This window comes from Triturus cristatus, chromosome 8 (assembly GCF_964204655.1).
Source record: "Triturus cristatus chromosome 8, aTriCri1.1, whole genome shotgun sequence".
Classification (NCBI taxonomy): Eukaryota; Metazoa; Chordata; class Amphibia; order Caudata; family Salamandridae; genus Triturus; species Triturus cristatus.
In genome coordinates this window covers 415,653,963-415,676,309 of record NC_140591.1, presented here as the reverse complement: position 1 = coordinate 415,676,309, position 22,347 = coordinate 415,653,963, and the positions used below count along the sequence as shown (strand labels likewise).

The 22,347-nt window shown below is 48.6% G+C and overlaps 1 protein-coding gene across 1 annotated transcript in view; it reads left to right on the top strand.

Annotated features, from left to right (window-relative positions):
* The window catches only part of EPSTI1 (epithelial stromal interaction 1), a 236,271-nt gene that overhangs the window by 75,395 nt on the left and 138,529 nt on the right, over positions 1 to 22,347 (top strand). Inside the window, exon 3 of the mRNA XM_085621814.1 lies at positions 17,522 to 17,605. Within this exon, the coding sequence (XP_085477940.1) occupies positions 17,522 to 17,605 (84 nt within the window). The remainder of the gene's footprint in view (positions 1 to 17,521; positions 17,606 to 22,347) is intronic.

Sequence of the window (22,347 nt, the reverse complement as noted above, 5' to 3'; positions counted from 1 at the left end):
CAGGGGTAGGGAAAATGGCTCCCTGACCCTGCATCAACACTAAAAAGTCTGGTGGTTCCCAAAAAGGAAAAATACTAACAGGGTTTGAGGCAAAAGTGGGACAAAATAAATAATGATGAGGAGGGACCACCCAAAGGGCTGACAGGTCTAACAATTACCCACACGTTATTTTTGTCTGCACTCTTGGAAAATGTGTGCCTGCTATGTATAATAGCATTCTGTCAGAATACAGTGAAATTAGGGCCACTCAATTGGGGAGTGGGGATGGGGATCCATCTTAGTCCCCTTATAAGGGAGTCCTTCCTTATCCAGCTTTCCAAAGGTTTTTGGTCAACACAAATAAAAGCGCTGAAAGGGGTCAACCCTGCCTCACATCTCTTCACATGGGAAACTGTTCTGATCTTAAACCGTTCACCTAACCTCTGGCTAATCATTTAGTTTAACTCCTTCCATGTTCATGACGAGCTCGGCGCGTCATGAGTCACAGTGAAGCTGGTCAATTTAGCATAGAGATTGCAGTTTGTGTTGTAGTAAATTAAACTATTTAGCCAAACTTTCTGTGTAGAGGTATGTCTCCTTCCTCAGTGGATTGCGATCTCCCTTTTGGCCACCAATAGTGCAATTGCAACGAATCGGGCACAGGTTTCAGGACCTCAGGGACATAGCCCAACAGTGCTATCTCTTAGGTGGGCTGAATGGAATGGTGTATCATCTGTGTTCGAAGGGAATTAAACGCCTTCTTGACGTCCAATAAAACAGCAGCTGCAAGAGTGTCAGGCGCGATAAGGTGTAGCACTGCGAAAAGAGTGTGCTGAGTGTGCAGATTCAAGGCAGTCGACCTATGAGGGACGAACCCCGATTGGGCCGGTGAGATGATTTGTGCCAGAAAGAGGGACAGCCGCGTCTCTATCATTTTGGTCATTATCTTATTATCAAAATTAAGTAATGAGAGTGGTCTATATGAGCCACAGTCCAATGGGTCCCTTCCGGGCTTAGGGAGGAGTGTAATAACTGCTTTGTGTATTGTGGGTGGCAAAATCTGGTTCTCAAGCGCTTCATGATAAACTTCGAGGAGATATGGGGCTAGGATATTTTTATGTGTCTTGTAGAATATGCCAGTATAGCCATCGAGACCTGGTGCCTTCATGCCATCCATGGTCTCTTTGATGATTTCCTCCTCTGAGAAAGGCTCTGCTAAAAATTGTTGGTGCAGGGATTCCAACCATACCAGCGCAATCTCTTCGAAGTATTGTGTTCTCTCAGTGGGATCGTCAGTGAGTTGGGTAGTGTAAAGGTTATTGTAATTATCAAGAAATGTATCTCGTATGGCAGGTGTACCTGTAATTAATGTGCCAGTACGGTTACGGAGACTTGTAATATACCATTGATGTCTTGGGGGGGTTACAGTAACTGGGCGAGGGTGCGCCGTGGACTTTCCCCTCCCCTTATCTCCTAATGGAGTCCACATTTACTGAGGAAGTGCGTTTCCCTTTCCGCCGCTTCATGGAGCTCAACTAGCAAAGTCATCTGGCGATTCATTGTCGCTGGGGTTTCTAGCAACACCTATTCCTGATCAAGAGCGTGTAGCTGCTCCTCCAGCTGAAAGAGTGTGCGCTGGAGGATGCCTGAAAGTTTAGAAATACAGATCCCCCTCATATATGCCTTGGAGGCCTCCCATAGCGTAGCTGCAGATCCGACAGACCCCTTATTTAGATCAAAGAAGTCCACAATAGCAGTCTGTAACTTGGACCTTGAAATCTCATCATGTAGTGATTGCCCTGGGAACCTCCAAGGTTGCTCACATCTGCCGGCCCTAGGCGCTTGTAGCTTAAGAACGACACGGGATTGGTCTGATAATGTTCTAGGAAGATGTTGTATATTGGAATGCCAAGGGGCCATATTTGGTGATAGCATCCAGTAATCAGCCGTGTCCAGGTGTTATGGACTGCTGTGTAGTGCGTGTATGCGGAGTCCGAGGGATGATGGTGCTGCCATATGTCCAGTAGGCCATGTGTTTCACAGAGCTCTGTCATTTCCCAGTGTGCCCTGGGCTTAGCATTAGATGCAGTGGCAGTACCATCGCACCTCGGGTCAAGCAGTAAGTTGAAATCTTCCCCCCCATGCAAATATAGTCTACCTCAACTTGCTCAATTTAGGTCTGCAGGTTGTAAAAAGATTCCAGACTTTCAGTGTTGGGAGCATATACAGATATAAAAGCAATGCTGTGACCCATCAGATGTCCTACCACAATGGCGTAATGTCCCTTGATATCCAACAGAGTCATTGTAGGCTGAAAGGGTAAGAATTTATGAATAAGGATTGCAGTCCCCCAGGCATATGTGCTAAAATTTGCAAAGTATTGGTGCATGCCCCATGTGGATACGAATACAGGAGTAGTTGTCGGAGACAGATGAGTCTCCTATAGGAAAACTTGTGTCGCTGCAAATAATGTAGCACCTGTTTACCTTTATGTGCATTATTTAGCCCTCTTATGTTCCCAGTGACCAGTGTTAGTCGAGAGGTCAACCAGTCTATCCTACGTGGCCATGTCAAATCTTTCCGATGCTAAGGTGTATGTGCCACGTGCTAGAATGTATAAAATGTGAAAAGTACCACAACCATGTCATGCAACCAGCAAACATTTCTTTACTAAGCTTAACACTAGTCCCATTCCCCCACCCATCCCTGCTATAACCAAAACAGGAAAGACCCTACATACCGATCTTCCTATACATGCGAAACAACAGGAAGATGAAAATTGGAAGACAACGGAAAAGGGAGTAGGAAGAGTGATTAAGAGCGATGAATTAGAAGAAAGTGATACACACTCAGGGGGTGGTAACGCAAGTTACCCAGTCTTGCATAAGGTTTCAAAACTCTGTAATATGATATTTGTTTATGCCATATCTTAGATTAACAGAGTACTTGAGCTTCTTTAACAGCTTGGTGTCATGATCTGGTGCGACAATAACATAATGTCTCTGGGGCTGCATGCTCAGGAATTTGTTATTCCGTGGAGAATAGTTCCACGGTCATTCCGGAGCCACTGTGTGGCGGATAGCCATCTGGGCCTCCACTTTTGTGTCCACTCCTGTCCTTTGAGAAGTCCCAGCAAAAGTCCTGTGCCCCAGTGGAAGTTTCAAAGAAGCGCACTCTGCCCTCCACCACCACCCAAAGCCGGGCAGATCATCCCATATTTTAGTCCCAGCTTCCGCAGCGTGGCCTTGACCCCAGCGTATTTGCGTATAGCCTCCTGTACCATAACTGTGAAATCAGGGAATAACTAGATTCGAAGATCCCTGCCAATTCAACAGGCCCTTCTCCGTGGCAAGTCTCAGTGCAGTGTCTCTATCCCGGTAATTCAGCACCCGGGCAATTATCGGCCTAGGGGGCAGCCTGGGTTAGGGCGAGGCCCCAAGCTACGGTGGGCCCTTAACCACCAGGAATGCGGCGGTGAAGGATTCTTTTCCAAAGAGGTCAGAAAGAAGTGTTACCACAAAGTGGTCCATGTAGTCGGTGTTGGTTGTCTCTGGAACACCCAAAATACGGACATTGTTTGGTCAACTACGTGCCTCCAGGTCTTTGTATTTCATGGCTACGGTCTTCAGAAGTTTTTCAATCCGATCAAGTCATTTTGTAGTCTGTGCAGCCCCATCTTTGAGGTCCGACACCCTGCCTTCGGCAACATCCAGCCGCTTTTTGTGGATGTCCAGCCAGGCTCCCATACCATCCAGTCTCTTGTCCAGGGCATCAAATCTGCTGTCTGGGGCCCTAAAGCCCGCCCTGAGTTCCAACATAATGGGGTCTGCGCTGGCAGCGATGGCCCTGTCTGGGCCAGAGGCGCTTACTCCCTCAGGCATCTGTGTACCAGAGGGTGCCGAAGCATTTCCTGCCTTGCTGAACGGTAATTGACACTGCCTAGGGTCTCTGCGGACCATATCTTAAATTGCCGCTGCGGTCGTGTGTGTTCTGTGACCCGTTTAGGCAGGCCCCAGGTGCTGGTACAGAATCCCTTGATGGGCAAGCTCTACTGTGTGACCCCGCCAGGTCACATTGGCCGCTGTCTCCCAGTGCTTCCAACCGGGCTGATTGTCACACGGTAGCAGGGGGAGGGCAAAAGCTTCAGCGGAGGATTGAGGGTGCATGCCTTGTAGGGCTGATCACTGGAACTCTGGTCTGCGCCCCGCTTGCAGAAGCTGCAGCGAAGAGACAAAGATGTCTGCCGGGTTCGGCAGTAAGGTAATAGTATGAGAGCTAGCCCAGGGGGGGTCCAGTAATGCTATTAATCATTGCCACTTAGAAGGGAAAGGACGATCATCACTAATTCATCTCCATAGGAAGGCAGGTGAAGTGTACAAGGCTGAGCCCCACGCGTGCAGATCCCGTCAGCTGGGCGACGGACTCCCAGGCTCCCCTGCGGCCCCTCTTCACTGCGGGGCCTCCGAGAGCAAAGCTGGACGGCTTACCTTAAGCGTTTGGACACCCTCTTCCCTGGAGGTAGTCGCAGACTCCTTCACTACGGTCCGTCGAGAACGGGACAGTGACCGCGTGGGCCTCCTCCGCTCGTTGTGCTCCAACAGGCCTGGCGGTCTCACGTCCAGCTGCCGCAGTGCTCTAGAGATTCTAACAAGATGCAGGACTCAAAATCGTCTGATTGGGACAAGCGCTGACCCTCAACTCTCAACAGCAAGTAAGTAGGATTTAGGTGTGGTGGTGAATGTCATCGGGATGGCTGGTGGAGCTCCAGCGCTACGTGACCATCTTGACTGTCAGCCTGGCCACGCATGTCATCATATATTTAATATTACTTTTACATATCGCCTGCTTTTCTGCATCACAGATCCTACATTTGGCTTGTACTGCTTGTGTGAAGGCTGGGAATAGCAGAATCTGCTTATTCTCAAATTGAATCGGTCCCTTTGTTCTGGATGCTCTGAGAATGGCATCCAGATCTCCAAAGTTAAGGACCTGGGTAAATGTTGCACTAGGGCCTGCAACTAGTTTAGGAAGAGGGGCTGTAGCCCTGTGAGCCAATTCAGTTGTGATCAGCTTGGACGTTCTTTTGGGCTTTCAGTTGTGAACATCTTTGACACTCCTTTGGGCTTCATGTTATCTAGAACGAGTCTCTACAAATTGTTTGATGAAGGGCTTTTCTGCTTTTTTGTGGTCCACTTTCTAGAAGAAAATTGTTCTTTCATGAGCAACCCTCCACTCAATTATTACTTCGTTGCGTATCTGGCATGAGCGCTTTTAATAACTGAGGTATGTTCTCTCGCTGAGTTTTCTACAATTCCAAATCTTTCCAAGACTTTTCTGTGACCTGATCGTAGCAAAATGAGATCAATGGCAACCATATTACTCTTAAGTTCCAGCGCACTCTGGGATTCCTGCACCGCCATCAAACTTTCTTGAGTGAGGGGTTATTGTTTCATTATTCTCTGTGTTGAGGCAGAACTACAAAAGGAGTTACCTTTTCAGGGCCCATCATACATGTCCCTGCCTTGATTATGATGTGTTATTGTCTGAATTCTGTTCAGCAGGTAACTCCCTCTGCCTGCCTGTTGGAAATACCCCACTCCCACACCGGTAAGGGTTGGTGGTAACGGAGTATTTCCGGGAACACACAGTGGTAGCTTGGCTCGAGTGGTCAGGAATCGGGCACCGTGCTAAGCATACGACATACCCATACAATAACCATGCGTGCATCCGTTCCAAAAACGACTCTACACCGTAAAAATTATGAAAATATCTTTCTTTATCTTCTTTTTCTCTTAGTTGCTGATTAGATAAATAATACACAATCACAATATACAAAGCTTTCTAAATAGTGCAGGTCAAATAAATACTGTCTTAATGATTCAATAGATAGGGGTGATCATAAATAATAAAGGCATAAATATAAGTGCATTACATACAGGCAATTAAATATTCTGAGGCAATAAATCCTGCAAACCAATAAATATTGTGCGACAATAAATACTGTGGAACAATAAATACAGTGAAGCAATAAATAAGTTAAATACAATAAATACAGTGCTCTCAATAAATAATTAAAAGCTGACAGTGACACTCATAGAATCAGATCACATTTGAGATTACTATGGGCTACTTTGGCCCAGGCACAGCTTGTGGGGATGTGGAAGGCTTGGGGGTGTCTACTCCCTGGCTTGGACAAGGCTGAGGCCTAAACTGAGGTAGATCAAGGGGGGAATACCAGAGACCTGGCTCTCTCACTCTACACAACCCCTCTAAATTAGTCTCAGCTCACCCCTGGCACAGTCCAGCTGGTTCCAGCACCTCTCTAACCCCTAGAGTAGTCTCTTAGGATTCCACAGGGCCTTTGGCGCCCTCTATTCCACTTACTGCCCTTTTTCTGAAGCTCCGACGCCGCTGGAGTCGTGTCGACGCCGTGAGGCGGTTCCGGTTCGATGTCGGCGGCCTCGGCACAATGTCAGTTCTTGACGACCCCGGTAGGCGGTTCCGGATCGATGTCGGCGGCCTCGGCTCGATCTCGACCTCCAATTCGATGGCGTCGGGCAGTCTTGACTCGATGTCGACTTCGGGCGGCTCCGGTCCGATGGCGACCTCCGCTTCGATGACGTCGGCCGGCCTTGGCTCGATGTCGACTTCCGGCGACTCCGGAGTGCGATCCTCACTCCCGACCTCCGGTGCTCCTCTCCTCAGGTTTCCGGCGCCTCCGGAGTGCGACCTCCACTCCCGACCTCCGCACGATTCTCTCAGGTTCCGGCGACTCCGGAGTGCGATCTCCACTCCCGACCTCCGGTACACTTCCCCTCGGTCTCCAGCGACTCCGGAGGGCGGACTTCACTCCCCCGTTGACACCGCTCACTCGACCTTGGGTGACTTCCTCCTCGACCTCTGGTACTCCTCACGTCCTCCGTCGGCGCCCTCTCACGATCTCTGGCGGCTCTGGGCACGACGTCTGCTTTTTCCAGTCAGCGCCGCTTCTCCACCTCAGGCTCCAGGTCTCCAGGCTACTCGACGTCCGGCTCCAGGGAAACCAGTATCCAGGTCAGGATCTTGCTTTCTTGACTTCTAAGGCCTGTTCCTGCTGTCCAGGTCCTTAGGATGGTTTTTCTTACTTCTTCCCACACAGGGCTCCAGGCTGGGCTCAGTCAGTAGGGACTAGTATCAAGGGTGGGTTTATGGACCCCACTCCAGGCACAAGTTTCCACCCCTGCTGCCTCACTCCTTCCTCCTTCAGGTTTCTGCTGCTCACTCTTCACCAGTCAGGTGCCAACTGCCAGCTCCAACTGCCAACTCTCTGTCTTAGCTTCCCAACATTCTAAACCGCCTCCAACTGTCACAGGGTTCTGGAATGTTCTGGAAGGTGCTGGTAGGTTCCAGTGGATGCTGGTGATGTCACAGGTGGCCACCATTTTGTGCTCCAGGCCCTCCGACAGAAGTTTCAGGGGTAGATAAAATGGCTCCCTGAATCTGCAGCAACACTAAAGTCTGGTGGTTCCCAAAAAGGAAAAATTCAAACAGGGTTTGAGGCAAAAGTGGGACAAAATAAATAATGTTGAGGAGGGACCCCCCAAAGGGCTGACAGGTCTAACACGCGTCCCCCCCAGCTGAAAGTGGGGAGAGCTACCCAACCCCTTGGTAGTTCTCATCACTAAGGCGGAAATACCTTGAGAGACCGTCTGCATTGGCGTGGTCCACTCCAGGCCGATGTTCCACCTGAAAGTCCATTCCCTGTAGGGAAATAGACCACCTCAACAACTTGGGATTCTCCCCCTTCATTTGCATCAGCCAACGAAGGGGTCTGTGGTCGGTCTGAACCAGGAAGTGCGAGCCAAACAGGTATGGCCGCAACTTCTTCAGAGCCCATACCACTGCAAAGGCTTCACGCTCTATTGCACTCCACTTCTGTTCCCTGGGAAGTAGTCTCCGGGATAGGAAGACCACGGGTTGATCCAGACCCTCTTCGTTGAGTTGCGATAACACTGCCCCAATGCCATGTTCTGATGCATCTGTCTGGACAATGAACTCCTTGGAAAAGTCTGGGGCCCTTAAGACCGGGGCCTCGCACATGGCTTTCTTCAATCTCACAAAGGCCTGCTGACAAGCCTCCGTCCAGACTACCCCTCGAGGTTGTTTCTTGGACTTGAGCTCCGTGAGGGGGGCTACGATGGTACCGTACCCCTTCACGAAGCGGCGGTAGTATCCCGTGAGGCCCAAAAATGCTCGGACCTCAGTCTGAGTCTTGGGGGGTTCCCAGGCCATGATGGCCTCGATCTTCGCCTGGAGGGGTTGCACCGCTCCCCTACCCACCAAGTGTCCAAGGTACACTACCGACCCCTGCCCGATCTGGCATTTGCTGGCCTTGATCGTCAATCCAGCTTGTCTCAGGGCCTGGAGAACAGCTTGCAGGTGACGCAAGTGATCCTCCCAGCTGTTACTGAAGACGGCTATGTCATCCAGATAAGCAGCAGAGAAACTCTCCATTCCGGTGAGGATCTGGTTTACCAGGCGCTGAAACGTGGCAGGTGCGTTCTTGAGCCCAAAGGGCATCACACAGAACTGGTAGTGGCCATTGGGCGTGGAGAAGGCTGACCTTTCCCTTGCTCCATCAGTCAAAGAGATCTGCCAGTACCCAGAAGTAAGGTCAAAGGTACTTAGATATTGGGCAGCTCCCAGCCGGTCATTCAATTCATCCGCCCTAGGGATCGGATGAGCATCAGTTTTGGTCACTGAATTCAGTCCCCGATAGTCCACACAGAACCTCAGTTCTGGTTGGGCACCCGGTGGTGCAGCTTTTGGTACTAGTACCACCGGACTGGACCAGGGGCTGCTAGAAGGTTCGATCACTCCTAGCTCCAGCATCTTAGTGACTTCACTATGAATGCTGGCCTTCTCCTTGTCTGACATCCGGTAGATCTTGGACTTCACAGGTGGGCTGTCTCCTGTGTCCACGTCATGGACGCACAGGTGAGTCCTACCCGGGACAAGGGAGAACAACGAAGAGTACTGCCCCAGGACCTGGCGACAGTCCTCCTGCTGTTCAGGAGTTAGAGATGGGGAGAGAATCACTCCCTCCACCGACCCATCCTTTTCTTGAGACGCAAACAAATCTGGGAGAGGCTCGCTTTCCACGTCCTCTCCTCCGTCAGTCACCATCATCAAGATGACTTCGGGCCTCTCGTGGTGGGGTTTGAGGCGGTTGGCATGCAGCACCCGCAGGGGCTGACGAGGGGTCTTCAGGTCCACCAAGTAGGTAGCCTTACCCTTCTTCTCCAACACCTCAAAGGGTCCTGACCAGCGATCCTGGAGGGCGCTAAGCTCTCCTGGTTCGATCACCCACACCTTCTGGCCAGGCTCCAACTCCACCGGGTGAGCATTGTGGTCATACCACGCCTTCATCACTGCTTGGCTGGCTTCCAAGTTGTCAGAAGCTTGCTTCCACAACTTAGCCATTTGGCTCCGGAAGGCCAGCATGTAGCTCACCACATCCTGGGGAAGCTTTCTGGGAGTTCTTTCCCATCCGTCTCTCACCAGGTTGAGAGGTCCACGTACAGGGTGCCCATACAAAAGCTCGAAGGGGCTGAAGCCCACTCCCTTCTGTGGCACTTCCCTGTAAGAAAAGAGTAAACAGGGTAGGAGGACGTCCCATTTCCTCCGCAGGCTTTCAGGCAGACTTCTGATCATGCCTTTCAAGGTTTTGTTAAACCTCTCCACCAGACCATTGGTCTGGGGGTGGTAAGGAGTGGTGAACCGGTAGGTCACTCCACACTCCTTCCACATCGCCCGCATGTACGCTGACATGAAGTTGGTCCCCCTGTCGGACACAACTTCCTTGGGAAAACCCACTCGGGTAAAGATTCCCATCAGGGCCCTAGCCACAACAGGTGCTGTTATGGTCCTCAGAGGTATTGCCTCTGGGTACCGTGTGGCATGATCCACCAGAACCAGGATAAACCTGTGACCAGCTGTAGTCGGCGGATCTAACGGACCCACAATGTCGATGCCCACCCTTTCAAAGGGGGTGCTAACGACAGGAAGTGGTTCCAGGGGAGCTTTCAGCTTCACCCCTGTTTTCCCACTGGCTTGGCAAGACACACATGTCCGGCAGTAGGTATCGGACGACACTTCCATTTGAGGCCAATAAAAGTGTGAGACAAGACGGGCGAAGGTCTTGTCTTGCCCCAGGTGTCCTGCCAATGGGATCTCGTGAGCCAACTCCAGAAGGAAGGCTCGATAACGTTGAGGGACTACCAAGGCTCGTGACGATCCGTGTAGGGGTGCCTTGGGTTCACTGTAGAGGAGGCCATCCTCCCAGTAAACACTATAGTTCCCTTCAACGTTCCCTGCTGCCTGGGCTTCGGCCTGTCGCCTCAGCCCCTCAAGGGTAGGGCACTCCCTCTGGCCCTGGCAGAATTCCTCCCTGGACGGGCCTCCCTCCACGTGCCACTCGGCCGGGATGGGTAGGTCCTCCAGGTTGGTAACGTCCCCCACCGCAGACTCCTGGTCCACCACCTCCGGTGGCCTATCCGTCCTACGGGGTGTGGACGCCGAGGCAGGCTCCTCCTGTCCTCGGTTCTTCCCTTGACTGGCAGCCGGCTGGGCCTTTGTTCCAGGCTCCAGCCGAAACGAACTCCCTCTTCGGGTAGTCGCGGACCTTGTGCTAACACAGGCCCAGTCAGGTGTACCCAGCATCTCAGTGTGAGTCCGGTATTCCACCTCCTTCCAAGCGTTGTGCTCCATGTCATTCCCCAGCAGACAATCGACTGGCACGGCAGGGCTTACGGCAACTCGAAGTGAACCTGCAACCCCCCCCCCCCATTCAAAGGGAACCTCGGCCACTGGATAGTGGCCTGTTCTGCCGTCAGCCATCGCGGCTGGGTGGAGTACATCGGGAATTACCTGCTCTGGAGACACCAGTTGGCTACGTACCATAGTCATACTGGCTCCTGTGTCTCTCAGAGCCTCCCCTCTTTGGCCGTTGATGGTGACCCACTGCCCATACTTTACGGTATTTGCGGGCACCTGGATCTTAGGCACCATCTCCCGTTCTCCCAGGGACACTAAAGTGACACCCGCCCACTCCCTTCCCTTAGTTAAGGGCATCTCCTCCCCGAGCACTACACTAGCTACTCCGGGGGTCTTTCCTCCAATGGGAGGGGGTGGTCGTTTCAGGCACTTCGGATCTCCCTTGTAGTGTCCAACGCCACCGCACTCGTAGCAATGGACAACCCTTGGCTGCTGACTCTGGCCAGGATTAGGGTTTCTGGGTGGGTTAGCCCTAGGGGTGAATCCTGTTCCCTTCCCTTGGAAGTTATTTTGGGGGCCTTTGGAGAACTCCTTTTTCTTTTCCCCTCCCTCTTTCTTCTGAGGGGCGCCCTGTCCGGCCTTTTGAGTATCCCCTCCAGTCCCCCTTGTGGACACCCGGGTACTAGCCCAAATGTCCGCCTCCTCAGCAAGCTTCCGGGGACTGGTCCGCTTGCTATCCACCAGGTGTTGCCGCAGTTCAGGGAAACATTTCTCGAGCAGGTGTTCCTTCAGTACTAGGTCAAACAACCCCTCGTAGTTCCTCACTTCACTGCCCTGAATCCAACCCTCTAGTGCCTTCTTTGCATAGTCCAGGAAGTCCACCCAATTCTGTGTGCCCAGTTTGTGACTACCCCTGAACTTCTGTCTGTACTTTTCGGGTGTTAGTCCAAACTTTCTTATGAGCGCCAGTTTCATGGTGGGGTAGTGGGTCTGCTCATCCTCTTCGAGGGCCAATAAAGCATCCCTACCAGCTGGAGGCATGTACTTGTACAATCCCCCTCCCCAGTACTTCTCTGGAACCCCATGGGCCCTTAACGAGACCTCATAGGCCGCTAGCCACTTGGCGATATCGTCACCCACCCCATAGCTAGCTACTATGTCCTTTGGCAGGTAGGGTTTGGGTTCCCTGGTGTACTCTCGTTCTTCGCTGCCACCGTTAGGTACAGGGTGTGCCCCGATTCTCAGGATCTGAAGATCTATCTCTTTCAGCCTTATCTCATGAGCCATCCTCTGTTCCTCTTTCTCTTTCTCCAGCCTTGCTAAGTCCCATGTGAGCTGCCTTTTCTCCCTCCGGTCTGTTAACTCCACTTCAGACAAGCCACCGCTAGAGGCACTGCTGCCCTTCCTGGAAAGTGTCCTGGGCCCCGCTGACAGGTTCCCCACCTCCGGTTGGTACAAACCAGCTCCCTCGCTATCGGGCTCTCTCTCCCTGTCCTCCTCCTCAGCCTTGCTTTCTCGGCGTGCCTCCCCCCAAGCCCTTAAGCTGGTTTGGAGTGCACCCTTCTTTGCTCCTGGGGGACAATACACCCCCTCCCGCTGGCAAAACTCCCTGAGTTGGGCCACAGTGTACGTTTCTAAATTCTCCAGTACAAACTCCATCTTGCCCACTCAGGTCAGAGGACAGTTATTTGCAGTAACAATGCAGGGGGGTACCTTTAATAATACCTCCTCCCACCACCAGAGTAAATTTGGAAAAAACAAAAACCCACAATTAGGAAGGCCGCTTTGAGAAAACTCCCGGTGTAGGCCTATGGACTACCCACGGTTATTGTTGAGTATACGTAGGCACAGCTCTATCCCACCACTGAACACCAATTAATGTTGGAAATTACTCCACTCCCACACCGGTAAGGTTTGGTGGTAACGGAGTATTTCCGGGAACACACAGTGGTAGCTTGGCTCGAGTGGTCAGGAATCAGGCACCGTGCTAAGCATACGACATACCCATACAATAACCATGCGTGCATCCGTTCCAAAAACGACTCTACACCGTAAAAATTATGAAAATATCTTTCTTTATCTTCTTTTTCTCTTAGTTGCTGATTAGATAAATAATACACAATCACAATATACAAAGCTTTCTAAATAGTGCAGGTCAAATAAATACTGTCTTAATGATTCAATAGATAGGGGTGATCATAAATAATAAAGGCATAAATATAAGTGCATTACATACAGGCAATTAAATATTCTGAGGCAATAAATACTGCAAACCAATAAATATTGTGCGACAATAAATACTGTGGAACAATAAATACAGTGAAGCAATAAATAAGTTAAATACAATAAATACAGTGCTCTCAATAAATAATTAAAAGCTGACAGTGACACTCATAGAATCAGATCACATTTGAGATTACTATGGGCTACTTTGGCCCAGGCACAGCTTGTGGGGATGTGGAAGGCTTGAGGGTGTCTACTCCCTGGCTTGGACAAGGCTGAGGCCTAAACTGAGGTAGATCAAGGGGGGAATACCAGAGACCTGGCTCTCTCACTCTACACAACCCCTCTAAATTAGTCTCAGCTCACCCCTGGCACAGTCCAGCTGGTTCCAGCACCTCTCTAACCCCTAGAGTAGTCTCTTAGGATTCCACAGGGCCTTTGGCGCCCTCTATTCCACTTACTGCCCTTTTTCTGAAGCTCCGACGCCGCTGGAGTCGTGTCGACGCCGTGAGGCGGTTCCGGTTCGATGTCGGCGGCCTCGGCACAATGTCAGTTCTTGACGACGCCGGTAGGCGGTTCCGGATCGATGTCGGCGGCCTCGGCTCGATCTCGACCTCCAATTCGATGGCGTCGGGCAGTCTTGACTCGATGTCGACTTCGGGCGGCTCCGGTCTGATGGCGACCTCCGCTTCGATGACGTCGGCCGGCCTTGGCTCGATGTCGACTTCCGGCGACTCCGGAGTGCGATCCTCACTCCCGACCTCCGGTGCTCCTCTCCTCAGGTTTCCGGCGCCTCCGGAGTGCGACCTCCACTCCCGACCTCCGCACGATTCTCTCAGGTTCCGGCGACTCCGGAGTGCGATCTCCACTCCCGACCTCCGGTACACTTCCCCTCGGTCTCCAGCGACTCCGGAGGGCGAACTTCACTCCCCCGTTGACACCGCTCACTCGACCTTGGGTGACTTCCTCCTCGACCTCTGGTACTCCTCACGTCCTCCGTCGGCGCCCTCTCACGATCTCTGGCGGCTCTGGGCACGACGTCTGCTTTTTCCAGTCAGCGCCGCTTCTCCACCTCAGGCTCCAGGTCTCCAGGCTACTCGACGTCCGGCTCCAGGGAAACCAGTATCCAGGTCAGGATCTTGCTTTCTTGACTTCTAAGGCCTGTTCCTGCTGTCCAGGTCCTTAGGATGGTTTTTCTTACTTCTTCCCACACAGGGCTCCAGGCTGGGCTCAGTCAGTAGGGACTAGTATCAAGGGTGGGTTTATGGACCCCACTCCAGGCACAAGTTTCCACCCCTGCTGCCTCACTCCTTCCTCCTTCAGGTTTCTGCTGCTCACTCTTCACCAGTCAGGTGCCAACTGCCAGCTCCAACTGCCAACTCTCTGTCTTAGCTTCCCAACATTCTAAACCGCCTCCAACTGTCACAGGGTTCTGGAATGTTCTGGAAGGTGCTGGTAGGTTCCAGTGGATGCTGGTGATGTCACAGGTGGCCACCATTTTGTGCTCCAGGCCCTCAGACAGAAGTTTCAGGGGTAGATAAAATGGCTCCCTGAATCTGCAGCAACACTAAAAAGTCTGGTGGTTCCCAAAAAGGAAAAATTCAAACCGGGTTTGAGGCAAAAGTGGGACAAAATAAATAATGATGAGGAGGGACCACCCAAAGGGCTGACAGGTCTAACACTGCCAAATTATGGGTGACTATATTATTCAAAATGCTGTGATGATCACCTCACCTGTGTCAAGGGGTTAAAGTATGCCAGTTCCACTCTAGTAGTGTGTTACTTAATGCATTTGTTGACATAGTCTTTATGATCATTGCCAACATATTGTCACGTCCTCTACCAATCTGGACCTTGACTGAATTAATGCACTCCGATTATCATTTGCAATTGTGTTCTTTATTCTCTCTAATTACATGTTACGAGTCTTGATGGGAGTTTACACCTTCTATGCCCGTTGCAAGACTGTCCATCTCCATCGTCCCCTTCCGGTCCACCCTTGTTCACAGGAAGTAGTGTCCAGAGTCATGGTCTGCTGCAGCGTCCTAGAATCTTTCTCGCAATACCACACATGTCCCCGGCATTGGTGCTGATTATTCTTTAGCCTGTCAAGCTTTCCTGGATATGCCTTAACCTAGTCTATTTGGATCTTTATTTGCCATCTGTTGATTCTGTATACAACCGGGTTATTGATTCTTTGTGTTGTTGCTTCTCAGGTCCTTATATTCTGCTTATCAGTGCGATATCCCTATATTATGGTCCGACTTCAGAAATCTTAATTACCTGCTGATTTGGCTTTCCTCTTCGATGCCGCTCTTTCTTTTTTATCTATCCATCCCAACCCTCTCCCTGCCCCCCCCTCCCCACCCCCCCATCCCATCTTTTTTCCTCCATCCCCTCTCAAGGAGGGTGGCCTTTATTCTTTGCAGTTCAGTCCAGGACGATCACCGGGCCACCTTTTTTTTTTTTTTTTTTCCTTCTTTTTTTCTCCCAGCTTCCTTCCTCACATTCTTTACCTGGTTCAGGGGAATGCAGGACTCCTGAATCGGAGGCCTCTCCCATGTGGGCACAGTCTCCTCCTAGCTTTTCTCTGCCTGGGCCAATGTCAGACCCATTCTCATGGAACCAGTCGGCACTGCAGCAGCTCAATCTCCCATTCCTCTGGGCATGCTGTTGCTGCTGGAGACACTCCACTGACACTGTACTTCAGCGCTTTACCTCCTGTTGCTTTCTCCTCTTGGGAACTACGTTACCTCAGGCACGACAAGATTTGCTACCCCATTTTGTTTCAGCCTCCGTGATGTTTGACAGGAGGCGAGGTAGCTGCCTCGTATATCGACCGGCCTGTCTGCACACTTGTAATCCTTAATGGTGGTGGATATCAGACTTCTGGATTATCCTTTGTTGTTCTCTTTAAGTAGACTCCATGGATTGCACCTCTTTGGCCACGATTTCTGTTGGATCCAGCTGAAATGGCTGAGCGTTTGGATTTTTGTTCATCCACGGTGGCCATCTTTGAAATTGGCTTCTTCATATACAAGGAAAAGCATGAAAAGATGGCTTCCACAAATGCATATACAGCTCCAATCTAGGAGCAAAAAGGCACTGGCATAGTCTATAGGTTTCAGGGTAGAAAGCTGTTGACCTTTCCAGTGCTTGTAGAAACACCTCCGTTCAGACTAAAACTGCATAGAAAGAGGGTAGATGTGCAGCACCTAGTCGGTGTCGCCCGGATCCTTTTTTATATGCCCACTTTGAAACTGCTAAATTGACTTGTGTCCGATGTGCAGGGTTGATTGGGCACATTGGACTTGCAGAGGGTACTGATGTCTAGTTTGCATGTGTTCATGTTAAGCCTGGGCAGACGCAGCAGGGTAAGCTATTTGGTATGATCTAGTGTATGGGGTGGGGAAAGTAGGGCCACAGCACAGAGTTGCAAAATTATCAGCTGCTTTATCAAATGCATATATTGAAATATATTATCAAGCCTTTAGCCAAATTTACGACAGGTTATGTTCTTGTTTGCTTACCTTGTAACCCTTTACTTTGGAATTCTTCTTCAGATGAATTATTTTCATTATTAACCTTTCCTATTTTTTGCCACAATTAACTCAATTTACATTTTATCGAAGATTTTATTAGGGTCCGCCCTGCCCTTTTCTGGCTATCGGTCTGGAAAAACCCAGCCGCATCCTTAACAAGAGAGATTATCAGTGACTGCATAGGATGTGTGAAAGGGAAAAACATACCATGGCTGTCAGGGGTGTATCGGAGCCTCTGTAGTGTTAATAAGGGAAGAATTTACACAGATCCTAGCACAACAATGGCCGCGACCAAAAGTGAGCTTAGGACTGCGCTCTATTCATTATATAGAGCAGAAAGGTTCGAAAAGGAATACAAAAAAATCCCTTGTTTATACCTACATGGCCATTGATAATTATGTACACCCGCTGGCTAATTATATTACCTTTCCAATGAGCCATTGGGAGAGGAGCCTTTTGTTTCGTTTAAGGACTGGCACTTTTAAATTTGTATTAAGTTTTCCCCTTGGCTACCACTCTGACCTTGCTTGCATTCCTTGCCCGTGTGACGGCCAGAGTGGCAAATCTATTTAGCACTTCGTTTTTTTGTAAATACTATTTAAAGTATATTAAGTGGCTTTTAACTCCGTATTTTAAAAAGCACATGCCCATCTGTTTGGACCACACTTATCTAAGATTACTTACTCTGGACGATGAGGAGTTGGTTTTTCGCACAGGCACTTTCTTGAGAATTGCAGTCAGAGCACGTCAGATGGTGTCTAATCCCTGAGTTTTTAAGATTTGCATTAATGAATTTATATGAATCTAAAGATTGTATATAGCATGCTACTATGGTTTTATTATGACTCTCTAATTTGCACATTTTTAACTTGTTTTTCGTTGCGTTTTTGTGCTTTTATGGATACGACGTTATCCGAATAAAGTCTTTTTGAATCTTGAGCTTGTGTGTGTTTTTTTCTTCTTTTTTTTTTTTTTTTTTGGATCTCCTGCTTAACCTATTTGTTGCTTTCTCTTCTTTTTAGTTGCCAGAAAGGAGATGGAGGCCTTGGAGCGGTACAAGGAAGCCCGTAGACCAGGTCCTATTAATCTGGCTCCAAGGAGGCTGGGTAATAATTAGAAATGCAATATACAAATCTGTAGTTTTGGGCAACTCAAATTTGAGAATCCCATTAAAGAGCTTTTAACATTGCTGACCGATTTGGGAGTGGTTCTATGCAGCACCTAAAATTTGTCTTTTGAGTGGTGCAGGGTCACCAAGAATGTATAATGTTAGTCCTCGTGGCTCGATGAGGCTTCTTAAAATGGACTTTAAACTTTTACACAATATCCTTCCTCAGCAGGCGAGTACTTTTATATAACTACTGCGCCCACGTCAGTGTTGTTAAATTCTGAACTTCGGTCAGATCACATTCATATCCCGTTTTAATGGAAGTGCATAGGGTGTAAAGGAACAATATTTTATTATTTTTTATGTCACAAGGGCTTTATGTTCTAGCACCTCATTCCTCAATGTACACATTGAGTTGAGATGTGTCAGGATCTCCTGGCAATGTAGTGTGTACCCCATACAAAGTGGTCAAGGCACTTTATTGAGATAATAGCAGCACATTGTTGCATTGCCAGAATAGCAAACCATATTTGGTGTAACATTTGCAGTTTATTTTCTTCACACTTTGTTGTTATACAGTTGCCTACGTGTATGCACATCGAATAAAAAGTTGGTTTGAAATTAGAGCACTACACGATTTCATCAAAAGTGCTAGATATTAATTGCCAGCACTTTAAAACAACAAGCTTTCTTTGTAAACTCTTGCAGGGTGTTTACAACACTGACTTATAAATAGAAATTGCTATGAAACCATAACGTCATATAACCCAGCACTTTTCCAAAGTCTTTGGGTTTCATTTGATGGTTATTCAGGTATCACAGTATATACACATTGAGTTTTCCTCTGCTGATATCATCTTTGTTTATTATACATAGTTAACTGCACAGACCTATTTTCACAATTACCTAACTGTACTGCCCGCAGAATCCATCAAGTGTCTCGGTATTTAAAGGGAAACAAGTCCCAGAACAAAGGAAATTGTCTCTTGTGCCTCTCCCCATTGCATCTGAAGTAAAATTACACATTTCCTTGTGGCAGTTGTGGTAAGCATACTTTGCATGCCGTGCCATATACATTGTATTCTAAATATCATAGGATATTGAACGTTGCTTTTTATGGTTTAATTTTTTTTATTGATTTCAAAACAACTGCCACACCTACATCCAGAGGCAAGTGGCCGATGTTTTGGTGCACTCCTAGAGACGGTATCAAGCCCCCCCCTGCACCCCCCCAAAATAAATTTAAACAAACCCTCTGTCAAGCTACCTCCGGACCCACCCCCCCTCCTCCAACATGCATAGTGAAGAGATCTAAAACAGTCCCTTTTGGGATACCCCAAGTCGGTATTACACCGTTTGGTTTTTGTTGCAGGTTGGTGGGCCCCTTTGGGTGAGTGTGTAAGTCGCAGTATCCATACTTGCGGACATGGACGTTCCCTAATTCCTGTGGTAAGAAGGGAATGCACGGTACCCCGGGCTTCTCAAATTGAGTTTCTCTTCCCTCCTATGGTGGCAGCAATCTTCTCCATCCCTAGCAAATTCCAAAATGCATGGAGCCATGCTCCCTATTTTGGGGCCATGTCTGTTCCCCACAGCGCCTTTAAGGCCTGTTTAGCTGTGGGAGAGTGTAGCGGGTATGCGAGTGCATTGAGTGGACCCAAGATAGTGTATGCTGAGAACTGGGGATATCCGTATAAAACATCTCATTGCTGCTGTGGAGGACCTCTATCCAGCATCGTTGTAGTTTGGGTCAGTGCGTGAGGAGATCTGTGAGTGTGCCCGTTAGACCACATTTCCTCAACCATGCGGGGGACATATTTTGTGACCAAGAGTGTGTGCGAGGTGGGGTGTTCTACCAGTGCTGGAGGATCATAACCATTGCCTATTTGCCAACTGTGCTGGTTGCAGCAGGGCAGGTACGATTGAAAACCTCAGCATATTGCCCATTGAGAGTATGTGCTCGAACTCATACTCAAACCTTTGCTGCGGTCCATGGTAGAGGGACAGCTTTCTGGAGAATTTTATACAGGTCTGAAACTAGGTGCATGTCATTGGATTTGGTGATACATAATTTTCCAAAAGGGGCCAGAGGACGGTGTGCGTGCCTTTCAACCGTTGAGTGGGTCACCCTGTGTTGTATTTGCAGATAGTGCAAGTGTAAACATGCTCCTTTAAATGTCCTTTGCCCATGGTGTAGTGATCATTAATAGACTATAATGTAACCCCTTTGGCAGTAGCCAGAAAGACATCCTTCTACCTCTTCCATTCTGTGCCGCACTTTGAAAACGCTTGCCATGTAGCCTTGCTTTTCCTAAAGAGAACATTTCAATTCCTTTTCGAGATTTGTGAGCGTAATATACCCAAAGAGGCACTTCTTAAGCTAACTAGCAAAAACAATAGTTTTAAAAGTAGACATAATAGTGCTTAATTGGAATTACACTAATTTTAGTTATGTTTATTTTTACCACAAAATATACGTAGATCCTTTCAAGATCTGCATTTTAAGAACCTCCATGCTGCATGATAATTCAGGGTTTTTCTTTAATGAGTTTATATCATTACAATTTTGAACTATCTGGTGTCATTTGATCTCCAAGACTTGAAATGTTCGAATCTGGACCTCACATTTATAGCAAGAAAATTTGTTCACCAATATAGTTGGTTTTATATATCAGACTGTGAACTACTTTGCGAGAGCTGTCTGAGTGAGAGAGGCTGTAAGGTTGAAACCCGGGACCAGTACAACTTCTTTCCTATACATCCATTTTCTGTTGCCACTTGATGTTTCCCTGGATTTTTACTTTTTGCAAAAATGTGTGTGGCTCCTCATCCTATGACTCCCCCCTTAAACCACAGACACCTTTGTTGTGATGACATGTCTCCTCTCACCCCATACCAATATTCTCAAGGGAGTTGTCCCCCTTACCTCCTTTTCAACAAGCAGTGGCCTGGTGGAGGTGTATTCTTGTTTATGTGGTACATAGTTGCTTATTGGCTTTCTTCTGTTATTGTATTCAAGGGTTCTTGTGGCAAATGGGTTCACTTTGTACTTATAGTTTTTTGGAGTGAGTGTAGTGTTTGCGAACTTTGTGCTGCCATATTCCATTGTGAATGTAAGACCAAATGTATAGGTACATACTGAGCAAACCTGACAGGTGCATCTGTCAATGGTACTAGAGGTAGCTGATTACAAACATTTAAGATAGCGTTAGCAAGATTCAGGATCTTATCAGGAGATCAGGGAATCTTTGCATCTTAGATGCTGTGGTATGGGTACCATTAACATTTATCTCCTGACACCTGGTTATCGTTGACCAGCAGAGCTGATGTCCTGAAACTGAGGCAGAGGAGCCCAATTATCATGGTGAAAGGAGGAGATGGTGAGAGCAGAAGTGTGTTGAAACAAGCAATATCACAAAATGAACAATAGGTAAGGACCTTTGAGGGCCTGTCCACAAGTACCGCTAGCCCATGAAGTTAAATTGCCTATGCTGAAGATGCTCTTCCGACTAGTGAGCCCAAAATCGCCTTTTATAGAGTTGTCATGACAACGCACAGGCCATGGCAAATGAAGAGGCTTTTAGACATTGGAAGATTTATATTTCATCATAAATGGCATTGTTTGGTGATGAGGAATTGCCTTACAAGTATCCAACAATGAAGTGTGCTGCGTGGGTTGCATCATGTATGTGGATCCTGCAGTTCCTCAACTGAAAGTCCAATTGAGAGGAAGATAGCCACTCGTAGTAGGTGCTCAGTCACTGCTGAGGCATTCTGTTCTGGAGCAGTGGACAGGATGATAGAAAGTGACACGTAAGCGGGAAAACCAATCTCCAGCAGTGGAGGCTTACCCTCTCCTAGGACTGCTCAGTGGCTGTGGACAGCCATTCAGAGGAAGGACCCCAGCTCTGAATCGTAACCTCCCTGCCGGGCTTGCTGAGCCTCAGCTTTCCCAGCGGCGCAGCAGAGTCCGAAGGACCTTGTGGTCCTTGTTGTGAAAGTGGCGAGGACACATCCTCTGACGAAGGAGCTTGCAGTTGTGATGGATGATCGGATGCAAGCAGCCTGGCAATAGCAGCCTGCACTGCACTGTAGCGCCTTAAGAGCGGCAGGGGACAATCAAGAAGGCATGGCTGTGAGCAGGCTGACAGACCATGCTTGGGCTTTTGCCCACATTCTCTCTTCGGAGAAAGAGTGAGGCGCTTCCCATGGAGGTACAGAGCTGCTGTAGGTTGTGGCGTGGGCTTTGGGCTGATATTTATAGATACTTGAAGTGGGAACTGTTTCGGTCTCTTTTACTTTTTAGGACGATCCATGAATGTATTGGATTTTGTAAGTGTTTCATTGGTGATACATTTTTTTCATTTAGTTTTTTAGAGATTTACTGGACTAATGGAACTGTTAAATTGGCCCGGAGGAAGCGATTTTTATTGTGAAAGGTTTTGGCCGATTTGTACTTGAACAATAAATTTATTAAGAATTCATTTTTCATATTGCCCCTCGCAGTTCTTTCAATGTATGAAATATTGATGTTCTGTTTCTGTGGCAGCAGGCCGGCACATCATGATAGAGCATTTGTTGCTGGTCTTCGTTATTCTGCCCAGTTTTGCATATAGCTGTAGGTTGCGCACTTTCAAGTCTAGGGAGCCTGAACCGTATGGGTTCCAGTCTGCTTCTAATTTTTTTTTGTTGCAGATTTATATAGCGCAAACTTGACCCGAAGGTATTGGAGCGCTTTAC